Source organism: Lycorma delicatula, chromosome 3, assembly GCF_047948215.1.
Source record: "Lycorma delicatula isolate Av1 chromosome 3, ASM4794821v1, whole genome shotgun sequence".
NCBI lineage: Eukaryota > Metazoa > Arthropoda > Insecta > Hemiptera > Fulgoridae > Lycorma > Lycorma delicatula.
Window position 1 is genome coordinate 180,306,458 of NC_134457.1, and position 14,691 is coordinate 180,321,148.

Below are 14,691 nucleotides of genomic sequence, written 5' to 3' on the forward strand. Positions count from 1 at the left end.
TGTCAGATAGTGTACACTTTTCTTATTTTCATAATATTTTGTTAATCTTGAATTCTGTGTGAAGTTCCTTTGTATTTCAATTTGCTCATCATTTCATTTTTTTAAATCTTTTTATGCCACAAGCATTTTTTATCTGTAGGTTGTAGTATCTTCATTATTTTTTCTTTTACATGTTAAAATGTTTACTTTTGAATGTAATTTGATTTATAACTCCAAAACCCCAAAAATTATTTTTTTAAAACTGTTGTATACTTAATCTGTGAATCAGTGTGATATCATATTAACTACTTATTTAAAATTAATGTTTTGAAGGGATACATATTCATATTAATTTGTTTTGGTATTATATTTCCATAAATTTAACCAAACAAAGTGGGTTTTATAAGTTAATATTATTTTATTTTATTGTTTCATTTGTATAAAAAAAGCAATTGTTAAAACTGCTGTTTTAGAAGAAGTAATTGTTTTGATATTTACAGACTTTTATCAGCAGCTATACCCAAACAGATGAGAATTATAGCAGTGTTGTCGAGGACCTAGAAAACATTAAAATACGATATGCTTGTGTGGAGAATGTTGCTAAAGAACTTTCTAAAAGAGCTGAACAGTTTCACGAATTTCAGACAAAGTGTTTGCAGCAAATCCAGGTAGGTATCTTTAGAAGAAGCATTCTTTTTGTTTTTTTTGGAGGGTTTGGATTAGTTCAATGAATTTTTATTATTACTTTCAGGACATTAAATTTTTTATGCTCAGTTAGTGTATATATTGGCATGCTAAAGACTAATTAGATGCTCATCTCATCCACGCTCATCTGAATTAGGGTCATGAAATGAGTGACCATTGTAGATTAAGGTATCATTTTGTTGTAATAGTTGAGAGATGTTATTAAACTAAGGTCCATTTTGAATTTTCTGCCTGCACGCAATGTAAACAGTTGATGTTTATATAGTCATTTATATCAATCAGTTGTAAGTTGTTAGCAACAATAATTTAGTGATTTTGCTGTTAGTTGTTTATATTTATCAATTTATAGTGATTGCTACAATTTGGAATACCACAAAATGTGAAGTACTAGACGTAATCTAGTTTTTGATAGCAAAAATTAATTCTATGGCTGAAATTCACAGGCAAATGTATGGTGAACAGGTTGAGTATTATGTATAAATGATGCTAAAGTAAGACAGTGATGTCATTAATTTTGAGAAGGGCAAATGAACGTTGATGATGAAGAATGTAGTGGCTTGCTGTCAGTGATAACGGATGATTTGATTGAAAAAGTTGCTAAAAAAATTGAGAAACAGTGCTTCACTGTGTCACAGTTGTCTTTTTGTTTTTTGATGTCTCATGATTTTTGATTTATGAAGTTTTGATGGAAAAATTGAGCTTTAAAAATTGTGTGCCAGATGGATACCAAAGATGTTAATGACATACACACACGAGGAAAACCCTTTTGCTGCAGCATTATAAAAATGAAGGTGATCACATTGTTGTTGGAGATTATACCTGGATTTTAATTGAAAGTCAAGACAGAGCAGTATAGTCATTGCAGTGGTGGCAGTCATTGTGTTCAAAACTAAAGAAGTTCAATAAGAATGTTTGGTAAAGAATTGATGGCTTTTTTTTTTAGACTAAAGGATGTCTTGCTAGTCAAAATTTGTATTCACAGAACTACTGTGTACACCTAAGTATTGCAAAATGTAAAAAAAAATTGTAGAAGAGCTGTAAAAAGCAAATGATGGGTATGCTATCCTGCAGGAATTTGATTTGCATGACAATGCCCAGCCACACACAGCAAATCGGACAGTGAGGTGATTGGAAAGATTTCGTTGGAAAATCTTCTGTTATCTACCCATAGCCCTGACTTAGCTCCCAGTAATTATTTTCTTTTTACATCTTCAACAGTAGCTTACATCATAAAGGTTTGTCAATGACGACGAAATGAAAAATGGTATTGCTGCTTGATTTAAGTCATTGGTAACAGGATTTCTTGAAGAGGGAATGAAGAAACTAGTGAAATGCTCTGAAAACTGTGTTAAAATTGCCTTCAACTTTATGTAGAAAAATTGTAAATAAATGCAGATTATATGCAAGTAAAAAGGTTTGTTGATATTTTTCAGTTTTGTTTTTATCTCAGAACGGACCTTACTTCAAAAATACATCTCATTTTTATGTTGCAATGTGCTATTTAAGAATCTGTGCGCCAAATGCCTGCTGCAGTTTTTAATACAATCAAATAACAGATTAGAACTCCAAATATATGTTTTACTTTTATTGTATGACTAAAATCATAAAGGAGAGCAGTTTAGGATAGGCGATGTGTTCTTTAAGAATATTTATGTTACTACTGGTCATTATGGAATTTATCACTGCCAGACATGATGTTAATTAGAAAGTGTTCAAATTTTCCATATTAATTTTCTGGCCTTGTTTCTGACATTCTTCATCTCCTTTGTTTGAAAAATGGTTGCTGCAGGATAAAACAATCTGTTTTCAAAATCTATAGTTAGTAATGTGGCCATATGCTTTCTTCAGTGTAAATGAAGGTGTCCGTGTCATTTAATCAAAGTGTTCTTCTATTCAGAACTCTCCTTGTTTTGTGCTATGACTGTTAATCTAGCAATTTAAATCACCAGATCTCAGGAGTGTAGATTGGTCTGATCTTATTTGATGAGGTCCCTTAACAATGAAGTACACAGACATAAGATATAAACTACAGAACAAAACTACATTTGTGCAAAAATTTTTTTTGACGTTGTTTTCAAAACAAGAAACATCTTGGAATATATATTAAACCATTAAATTTTAAGTAGTCTATTTCTGCGTACTGTTGTAATACATATTATACTTTTATAACAGTTGGATTTCAGCTCAGCTGCAGGCTAAATATCAGCATCATATTGAACCTCCACATCAGCTACTTTATTACTGACAGTACTTAATTCCCTCATCACTCCAGCTGTCTTTGACAAAATGCTACTATTTTGAGTGTAATAAGGGCAGAGAAAGTTCTAAATGCAATACATTAATTAATCAAGCAAATGAGTGTACTTATTTCATTGCAAGTTAATTGTTCAACAAGACCTTACTGATGACCAACTATTAGAGAGACTGCCAAGCAGATGGTCAACCTGGGCGATGAACAGGCTTACCCAGGTGACCAACTTAGCACCTGGGGAGGACAGCTGCCACTATGTTAACTTGACCAAGACGAGACCCGGCAGCCAGTTTCATGGCACCAAACCAGGGGCCATGATCATCCAGGACTCCACCGTGTTGGAGGATAACTGTGTTACCTCGAGGGGTACAAGGTACATGGTGGTGTACAGCACCGAAGAAGGAGAAAAGGCTGCCGCAGCGTAAGTGATTAAGGCCATGAGGAGGGTCGTCAGTAAACCCGAGGAAGTGATGTTCGTCATACCGCCTGGACCGGAGGGTATATTTAGGAAAATAGTTATTTACCTGTCACGGGAGAAAAAATCGCCTCCAAAAATGATCCTTCCTAATTTGGGGGATCAAACACGAGCCAGATCGCAATCGGCTTCTGTGCGTAGGGCCGCCCCACCGGTGACGGAGAGTAAGACAGTGGTGGTGAGAGCACCTGGGAAGTCGTATGCTGACCTCTTAAAAACAGTCAAGGACAGAGTCTCCAGGGATGAAGCAGGAGAAGTCCTCTCAATTAGAAAGGGCCACTACCAGGAAATGGAGGTCCGAATCCAAGGAACCAAAAAGGTAGGTGAATATGTTAAGAGACCGAGCGGCAGATCTACAGGTGGATCTTCGTAAAAGAGGCAACAGAAAAACCGTGGTGCATGTTAAAGATCTGGAGTATGACACCACGGAAAATGAAATAAAGGAGGCGCTAGACAGGGTCCTTGGCAAAGAGGAAAACTATAGAATAACATCTCTAAGAGGTGCATATGGAGAAACAAAAAATGCTACGGTCATCACTACTCACAGAGGGGCGACCAAGCTCGTTGCCTCCAGGCTTCGGGTGGGGTGGGTCCACTGTCGGACGTATATCAGAACAGAAAATGAGCGCTGCTATCGATGCTGGGCTACTGAGCACTGTAGCAGAAATTGCAAGGGTCCTGACCGTGGTAGCTTATGCTACAATTGTGGCTGTGCAGGGCACCTTATTCGAGAATGTCGAGAGGCCACTAGGTGCCTAGACTGTAAGAGCTCGATGCACAGGACCGGCAGCTCCGATTGTTGTAAGAGATGTTAAGGATCCTGTTATCGAATCACAACCACAGTCTCCTCGCCAATTATCTGGTGGAGGAGATTGCCAACCGTGGGTGTTTTGATTTTATTGTTGCTACCGAGCCAAATGTCCTCGCGGCCGCTCACTCGCAGTGGGAGTCTGATATGGCGGGGGACGTCGCGGTGAAGTGAGCAACAGGCAGTAGGGACTTTGGTCTGTATCACAGAACGCAGGGTGTGGTAACCGTGGAACTGGAAGAGCATATTATGTACGGTGTCTACATTATCCCTAATGTGTCCGTTGAAGAGTACCAACACCGGATGACACAGTTGCAACGCTTGGTTATGCAGTCCCCCAAGAGAGCTATTATTTTGGGGGACTTCATCTGTAGGACTGTGGCGGTAGGCGCTGGGACCACGAATAACAGAGGAAGTGTCCTGGAGGACTTCCTTGCAGCTACCGGTACCACATGCCTGAACAACAGAACTCCGACTTATCGAGCGAGGGGCCATGATCCATCCTCGATCTGGTGATGGTGGATGGGAGAATGGTCACTGATAGAACCGAATTCCGAGTTTTGGAAGAGGAGACCGGGAGTAATCACCTTGCGGTCTCCTTGTTAATACACGTCTGTTCGGCGACCCCTGCTGTACAGAACCAAGACTGCAAGAAGACTCACTAGCAGACAGGTGAACATAATTGTGGAGAGAGCGGCACGCAAAATCTCCGACGGCAGAAGGTTGGATCCGGAGGTCCTCCAAGAAATAATCTCAAACGAAATTTCCAGCATCCCGGAAACAGAGCATAGATACCACCCTGTGTACTGGTGGAACCAGGAGATCGCCGAACAAAGAATCATACTTCAGCGAAATAAACGAACAGCCCAAAGATTAAGAGCTAGACAGGGATCTGAGGCTCAGATTGAACAAACTATGGAGGCCTATAGGACAGCTCGGAAAACGTTGAACGACCTGATTAAGAACGCCAAGAGATCTAAGTGGAGGGAACTGCGTGGTGAGCTCGATGCTGACCCGTGGGGGCGACCCTTCCAAATAGTAATGAAGCGATTGGGGAGGCGAGTGCCTGCGCTGAATGAGCGGTGCGCCAGATGTCCGTACTTTTCCTAGGGAGGAGGAGATAAGACGGGAGGCAGTTTTGTGCAAACGTGGCAGGTTCGCACAGGATGAGGTGATTGCCGCAATTAACAACTTAAATAACAAGAAGAGTCCAGGCCCAGATGGAGTTCCGGCAGCGGTCATTAAAGGCCTGGCTAGAATAGTACCGTGGGAGATGACGGACATTTTGAGTTGGCGGGGGTGGGGAACGGCATAGCTGGGCTTTGCCCTCATCGGCGGGAATTAGAGGCAGGCAAGAAAAGATCTAGTACCGGGGCGGTTGACCTGCCATGCCGGGTGTAAAACCGGTGGGCGGGAAGACCGCCTTAGAGTCAAAAGACACGTCTCTGGGCTGAGTATACTTAATTGGATGTCCGGTCCAGGGATGTAGGGGGAAAAAAGAAAAAAAGAAAAAAGTTAATTGTTCAAAGTGTTACGAAAATAAACAGTATAACTTGGGAAAGCAAATTAGAACATTAAAGTAAACAAGAAAGTTTTTATAAAATATTTGTCTGAAAATACCTCAAATTCCATCATATTTTATGTGCATATGTTGAATTATGTATATGGTTCTTTGTCTAAAACAGAAATTCATTTTCAATAACATTAAAATATTGTTTTAAAGTTTGCTATAGATGATTAATCCAGCATTCTGTTAGAAAACAAATTCATATTTTTTTGTAGATTCAAAAGCATTGCCAATTTCAGTTTTTGAATCATTCAGTAACAGCTAGTTTAATACTTTTTCTATGGGTAAATCCAAAATACTATATCTTTAACGAAAAAATTAAATATTTTTTTTTACTTATTCAAATGTGATTTGTAATACAGTGGAGTATCAGTAGTCCGGCACGTCCAGCAATCTAGTACTAAAAATATTTGATGCATACACATTAGATGAAAAACTTCTTTTTGATCAAATTCGTGTGACAGGTTTTATAAATATGTACTGAAAAACACGTGTGTAAAAATTCGGTCGTGTATTCTATACAGGCCCTTGTGCATGCCTATTTAAATGTAATTGTAACGATAACGGAAATGATCTTTTGTCACATTTTATGCACATGCGTTAAATGGGCTAAAGAAAGAAACATTGATACAGTTGAATGAATATCTTTTATTAAAAAAATTACGTGAAAAGGTTTTTCAAGAATCATTCATGACAAAAAAAACCAGATTCTTTTTTCAAGTCCATGTAACTGAAAATTATGTTAATTGTATTTTGTCGCATGAGTTTTATTTAACATGTTAAAATAACTGTAAGATTGTACTGCATAATGCTTTATTGTAAGAGAGTATGCTGCTATTCAATGTTATTGTTTTGTTTGTCTGCAAATGTTGTGTTCATTGACTAAATATTGCATAATAATAATTACAATACCGTGCGAATACTGTACTTTTAAATTTGTAAGAAGGGTATTATTCTTCATAAAAAGTTTTCTAAAGATTTTTTTTGTTAATACTAACAAAATACGGATTTTTGTCATATAGTTATTACCTCTGTATTATTTTTTAAAGAATCCAGTACTGTAATTTAAAATTCTGTGTTTTTCATGTTTTTGTAAAGATTTTTTTTTTTTGCTAATACTAACAATGCTAAGTACTGTACTAAAAACAATTTTTTTGTTAATATGGCTTTAAGAAGATATAGTTATTACAATAATGATTATTTTAATAAAAAAAAAAAAAAAACAGTAATTTAGTTAAAATTCAAATGTATTTTCATTATTTTCTATAAATTGTACTGAACTATACAGTAGTGTTATATGTATTTGCAAAAATCCAGTAATTCGGCACTCCCTTGATTCCTACCACCTCCGGATTATTGAAATTACACTGTATTCAACTACAGTGAAAATTGTATAATTTCAGTGTTCCAGTTCCAAAATTTGGAAAAAATAAAAATTGAATTTTGAGTTTGTTTTGATTCTGTCTTTGTGAAAGAGAGATTGATTGTTATTAAATGAACAGCGTTTGAGTTGCAATAAGTATTTTTTTGTAAGAAGTATATTTGTAATTAATTTTAAGCATGGAAGATTTTGGAAGTCTTTTTCTTTATTGTAGTCATCAGTGTGTTACAAAATAGAATAAATGGCCTATGAGTTGGAATTGTAATTCCTTTTAATATTATTTTATGTTTGTAGAAACTGGAGACTGAAAAAAATAAATTAAAGGAACAAAAAGAAAAATTATCTAAAAAATATGAATTGCAACTTGCTAAGAAGGAGGCAAATTTTATGAAAGAAAAGGAGCAAATAAATTTAGAAAAGAATCGTGCCATTTCACAGTATGATGAAATAAACAAACAAATGACACAACTTTTAGAATTAACCAGGTATAAAAGTTTTTAACTGATTATTTTACAAGTTAATGAACAATTACTTCTTATACTTAGTGTAGACTCATGTCTTTCTGTAATGTATAAACATCTTTTTTTAACAGTTCATAAATTATTAGTGTTATGATTATTTTATTGCTGATATGTAAATGACAGCTTTCTGTGTATTTAAAATGTACTGTCATTTTATTGAGGAAAAGTATGTGACAAGTATTATTTTTCTCTAGTCATATTCTTTTCTACAAAAATTAAAGAAAAATTATTTTGTTGTTTAAATTTGAAGAAAAGACATTAACATTTATTTCATTTTTGTAATTTTAATAGCGGTAAGAAAATTTTTATATATTTTTTTATTAAATGTACAATTTGGATTGTTGAAAAAAAATTATTTTTTAACATCATTTCTCTTAGATGATTTTCTTTTTTTTATTTGTATACTACAGTTCTGATAATCTGTTTGTAGTGAATTTCTTTTTTCAGGTTTCAGGTTTTTTCTTCCCAAGCATTATTACTATTAACCTAAAAGTAGATCATTTTTTTCCACAGTTACTTGAGTTTAAGATTTAGGTTGTAGAAGGAGCAGGACGTTTGTTGTTTAATGTAATTGACACTAAATCGATTAATTTTTGTCTGTTTTGAGAACCATTCTGTTGTTAAGAATTGAAACTAAATAAAATTTGATTACTTATGTATCAATCCACACTTGAGGTGTGTGTAAAAAGATAGCAATTCAGCATACAGACCTACAGCATGTTGTGAAATTCATCTTTTCTAATACACAAAAGAGACATTGAATGTCTTTTTTGTATCTAGATATCTAGTATCTCTTTTTTGTATCTAGGTATTTCAGATCCATTAGGATTGAAATACTTAGAAGCCTAAAACCATCAGTTTAAAAAAAAATAGTGTAATTTATGAACAGAGGAACATTTTTTTACCTATATATTGTATGAGTGAGCAGAATGCATGTTCACAAATAAACAATACAAAAAATGTGGTTGTCACATTAACCATATAGAAAATACATTTCAAATTCCTCATTCACGTTCATGTATTATACATGAAAAGTGCAGTGGTATCTAATTTTCAAAATCAAACTTAAGTCAAATGTTCTTTGATTTGTTATGAATCTTCTGTTCTGAATAATATGGAATTTGTTGCATTCTATGCATTTAATCATATATATTCCAGAATTCTTTTCAATGAATTATTAATTTTTGTTGTTAGTATATCTACAAATTATTGATTGATTTAGTATGATAATTACAGAAGGTTTTGAAATTCATTTTTAAATTAAATTATATCTGTTACAGATTCATTGTCTATTATTCCATTATTCATAGCTATTTATTTGATTGCATTGAGTTTATTTGAGCAGCCTAGATATATTATTAATAATTTCTGCGCACAAATATTAAGAGATTATATTTTTGTGAATTACAATGTCTGATATCTATTGTTTATATTCTAAATATTTTGAAGGCGAAGAATTTAAAGACTTTCACTCAGTAAAATTATAAAAATTCTGCCCACCAATTCATTAGAAATTTAATGGAAATTAAATTCTTAATGAACATAGGTTCTTGTTTACTTGGTTGTATGTTTATGTATAATTTATTTGTAAAATGATAATTAATTTTTTTAATAAATTATAACTTATTCTTGATGTCTTGTAAATAATAACCTTTAAACTAGTAATATGAGTAATAAATAAACTTAACTAGTCTAAATTTTAACAAGATTATTAAATTTTTTTTAAATTAGCTTTTTTGTTTAATTTGATAGCATTTTTTCCCCTTTTTGCTTTCCTTCAACCAGTTGGATTAATCAGAATGTTAAATTACATTCAGTTGTTTCTTTTATATTTTTTCCCCTTTTTGGTTTCCTTCAACCAGTTGGATTAATCAGAATGTTAAATTACATTCAGTTGTTTCTTTTATAATCTTTTTATTTTCAATAATTTATCATTTTTATTAATTTTTCACCTCCTACAATCATGATTGTAAGATATAAACTTTCTGCAGTTTAAATTTTATTCACATCAGAACACTTCAGGGAATTCTACATGCAATGTGAATTGATTATAATTTTAATTGATTAGTAACTTTTAACAATTGTTTATTTTTTTATCTTGTAAAATAACAGAAGCGAAAAAAAAGATTTTACTTATTCACATCAGATAAAAATTATAAATAGTTTAGTAAATGTACTATAGCAATGGATAAGGCTATATTGTGTAGGTAATGTGGTCAGATTAATTTTTTTTTTTTTTTTTTTTTTTTTGAGGGGACATCTTTCACTTGACTTGATCCATGCACTTATCTTTCTCCCACTGGGTCTGTGCACTAATCTCTTAATTTTAGCATTTCATTTACTTTCTACCTCTTCAATTTTTTTTTTTGTAGTTTGATAATTCACCACATGAACTTGAAGCTTATGTATGATAATGTAGTTTAAGGTTTTTTATGTATGAAACATCCTAATCTTGACTAAGATTTCAACCAGAGGGCTTATGGATAAAATGTTTTATGGAATTTGCTTTAAGTATTCAAACTTTTGTCATTGTAATTTTTAGCTTCTACACTTAAAATTTCATATTTAATTAATATTAACTAACTTTAGGTGCTTTAATATGACCGACCTTAGTCATATTAAGTACGGGGCTTGGCTGATAAATTTTGCATACTAGCATGCTACACGGAAACAAAAGGTACTATCAAGTTGGGCGTGGCAGCACGTGATAGCTAAAATCCCCCTCTAAAAACCTGCGATAATGCATTGAAATTCGTTTACCGGTTTGTTTTCAGTAGCGGTTAAAATGGAGTCAAGTACGGCCAATTTGTCAACACGGTTAAAATAGTGCACAGTGATTGAGTTTTTAACAGCAGAAAATATGAACCCTACGAATATTTTTCATCGTTTAAAAGCAGTTTACAGTAGTGAAACTGTTGACAGGAGTACTGTGAATAGGTAGGCGTTGAAATTTCATGAATGTGAAACTGGTAGAGTGACAATTGAGAATGCACCTCACAGCGGACGACCAGTTTCTGTGACTGACTAGAAACATAGAAAGGAGGTAGATGATTTTCTTCATAGTGACTGGTGAATCACCCAACAATGCATCGCTATTCAGTTAGGCATATCTGAAGAATGAGTAGCCCATACTATCAAGCAATTGGGTTACCATAAAATCTGTGCACAATGAGTATTGTGCAAACTCTTTGATGGCTCTCTGCAAGCTGAAGTTTGAGCCTATTCCGCATCTCTCTGAATTTGGCTGTATGCAACTTCCACTTCTTCCCTCATCATCTCAAAGGTAATCATTACACCACCAACATTGAGGTGAAGGAAGCTGTGGCCACGTGGATCCGAGAAAGACCACCATAAATTTTCAGTGACAGAATGCAAAAACTTGTCACATATTGGGAAAAGTGTATCAGTGTAAATGGGGATTATATTGATAAATAATTACTGCATTTTGTAACTAAGGTATTGTACTTTTATTCAGTTTTTATTTCATTACAATATCTCTTTTCATTCCAAGCTACACATACATGTGAAAAATTTATCAGCCGAGCCTTGTATAATAACTAAGAGTATTATATAATTTTTCTCTAGTCTGTGTAAAATCTCTTCATTTCAAGCCCAAGATGTTGGTGGTTTAATTTTTGTATCATTTTATATTCATTCCATTTTAAAAAAACTTTCTTTTTCTGTATGATTTTTAAAACTTTTTGTGAATATTATAATTCGATTGAAATGCTTTACATATTTACTTATTGATATTATTAGTTTTTTTTATTTTAAAATGAATTATTTCTGGATGGTGAGTATTTTACTTTTAACTGACATTAAATTTGTATATAAAAAATTTTTGAAAGAAAAAACTCCTCATCAGCTGCAAGAATGCATATATTTTAATAACATCATAGCATTTCAGTATGTTTTTATATATATACTTTTTCTTTGAAAATGCAAATAGCTCATTAACATATTGACTAGTGTGTTAAGAAAATGTAATATATGAAATATAAACCACCAAAACACATTAATAATTAGATAATTCGAACTTATCATATTAATTTACAATGTTGATAATTGAAAATTACAATTAATAATATTAAATATATACTTTTTTTTTTACAGAAACAGAGATGGTGAGCGCACAAAATTGGAATCTCAAATCTTAGATTTGCAGAAAAAAAGACAAGCTGCTGTATTAAGTCAACTAGAAATGCAGTATAAGCAGTGTGATTTCATATTTAATGCGTAAGTTAACAAAAGTAAACTATTAGTATGCATGTTTTTTTCTTATAAAATTATTTTTGTAAGCTTTTTAAAAATTAATAATTTATTACATGCTTTATTCCCATTATTGATTTTATTATAATTGAAATCCTAAAAAGGCCTATTATCAATTTATTTTTTAACCCCTTTTATCAATTAAAAATGTGTACCTAGATGTATTGAGAAGGTTCACGACATGAATGAGTAATAACAGTAATTGAATTTGTTTTTGTGGAAAATATTTTCTAAGAAAGTTTGATTTGTTATATTAAAAATGGTTATACATAAATGCTGTTTTTGTTTTTAATAAAGGTGAAATGAGCAATTGAAATGTTTTAAAATGACAGGGTTTATAGTTTGTGTAAATTGTTCGATGTAACCGAAAAGAATTGACAGAAGATGAACTATTTTAGTGAAAACCCAGAAATAAAAACAAAAACCATGAACAAAGAAAAATAAGAGATGTAGAGGAAGGTACATAATAGGTTGTTATCATGTTTTATTTTGTGTGTAAATGTGTAACCAAATCATCTTGAACTTTAATTACATTTTCCTCCTAAAAAAAAAACATTTTATCCATTATAAATGTTCGTTTTGTAGGAACTGTAGTAGGTACCAGTCTGAATATTTTTAGTGAAGGTAAAGTCAGAAAATAATATACATAAGATTTATTTCGATGTCAGGATAATGATAAAAACTACATTAGTCCAATTAATTGTATTTTTATTTTTTTAATATTTTATTTTTACTTTGCAGACTCCAAAATTATACTACAGGTATCCCATTTAAAACACAACCCAGTGATCAGCCTTCTATAATATTTGAATTGACTATCCAGCTTCCCTTCATTTTACTGGAATGGACTCATCCAATAAGTGAACATTGCACCAACACAGTAGACTGCTACTGATAGCCATAACAAAGCAATCATAACGCTCAAGTACATTATTAGAGAGAAGATGGTGTTTTCACAGACAAACGTGTTTTTGTTCTTGAGTCACACTTTATCATGCAATCAATGATTACATTGCAAGAATTTTTTTCCATAAGTACCGTGATAAACCAGCACCTAACAAGACATCAGTTTTGTGGTTAGTGGCTAAATTCAGAGAGACAGGTTCTGTTAATAACAAGGAACACAAAAGATTGATGACAGTGTTGAATGCAGACACAGTTGCTGAAATCAAAGACTGATTAACTACCTCACCAAAAAAATCAATTAGACACTTGTCAGCTGAAGTTTATTTACCAAAATCAACTGTTCATTGGACGGTGGTGTGTGATATCACAAAAAAAAATTATTGGTACTCTTTTCTTCGAGTACACCATTACTGCAGAACAATATCAGAATATATTTTTGCAATTCATTGCGCTCTTGGAAGAGGAAGATCGATACTGCTGGTTCCAACATGCTGGTGCAATGTCACACTATCCACATTCAACTTCTGATTTCATTAACAAATTCTTTGGTGATCATGTTTATTAGTCAATGCTTATGGCCACCAAGATCTCCAGATTTGATTACGCCAGATTTTTTCTTTAGAGTTACCTCAAACAAAAAGTCTACAGCAACAGATCATGAACACTTGAACAACTGAAGATCAGTATCGAACATGCTGTTTAAATACCAATTTGCAAATTCTGAAAACAGTTACAAGAAACACAGTGAAACGGGTGGATTCATGTATTGATGAAGATGGTGGCCACTTCCAGAATTTACTCTAGAAATTAAGGTACTGGAAAGTTTAGAAATAGAATATTTAGTTTAATAACATAAAATGCCTTTTTTATTTAAATATACCTACTGACATAGATGGGTTACGTTTTATATGGGACACTTGCATATAAGAGAAAGTGCTAAACAGATAAAGATTTTCCATTTTATTATTATTTTTTCTATTAAAGAAACAATATTTTTGAACTCAAAGAAAAAAGTATTATACTGGAGTTGGTTATTAAGTTATACAGCACAGACAAATCTCAGGCGATTAGATTTCGTAGCATTTGAAAAAGGGAAACATAAAGTTAACAAAAATAATATTCTTGAAGGTGTGCAACGAAAGCATTTTAAGAATAATTTTAAGAAAGATCAAGCAGAAAAATGTGGAAGTTTATAGCTCTTCTTTTAGGTTTCTATTAGGCTTGCCTCATAATATTAATATTTGTTAAAATCAAAATTACAGTTTTTTATTTTCTGTATTAACTACTGTTTCTAGTTCCGGTAATTTATAACATCCCAAATGTTTAATCTATTTTAATGAGATACTACATTCTAATATCATTATATCTTTTGATATAATGATAAGGGTCTAATATCATTATATCTTTTGATATATGATAAGGGTGCATAAGTGTCATGTTCTTTTGTTTACTGTATTATGTTTATTTTAAAAGCTACACTGTACAAAACACCTCTTTTATTTAGTACTCATTTTGTATTTTATGTAACAAAATAAATTTTTTTAACCAAATGTTATTAATACAAAGATAATTAATGCATTTATATACAGAAACATTGTGCTACATAAAAAAAAATGTAAATCTCTGCACTAAAGAAATAACCAGCTATTGATAATTCATTTGTTCATGATGGTCATACTTCAAAACCCTGCTGTAAATACTGGACAGATGTCAGTCATATATAAGAAAGATTTAGAGAATTAATGACGTCCTTTCAATCATAAAGTGTAGAAAAATTTCATGTTATTTTTATTTTTATTTTTTTTTCATAAAAAGATGCCTCTTATTTT

At 32.5% G+C, this 14,691-nt stretch overlaps 1 protein-coding gene across 9 annotated transcripts in view; it reads left to right on the forward strand.

Moving 5' to 3' along the window:
* Positions 1-14,691, forward strand: part of LOC142322253 (uncharacterized) — a 156,832-nt gene that overhangs the window by 87,082 nt on the left and 55,059 nt on the right. For all 9 annotated transcript variants that reach the window (XM_075361121.1, XM_075361119.1, XM_075361122.1 and 6 more), the window contains 3 exons: positions 480-647; positions 7,461-7,651; positions 11,801-11,923. In XM_075361121.1, coding sequence (XP_075217236.1) covers positions 480-647; positions 7,461-7,651; positions 11,801-11,923 — 482 coding nt within the window. The remainder of the gene's footprint in view (positions 1-479; positions 648-7,460; positions 7,652-11,800; positions 11,924-14,691) is intronic.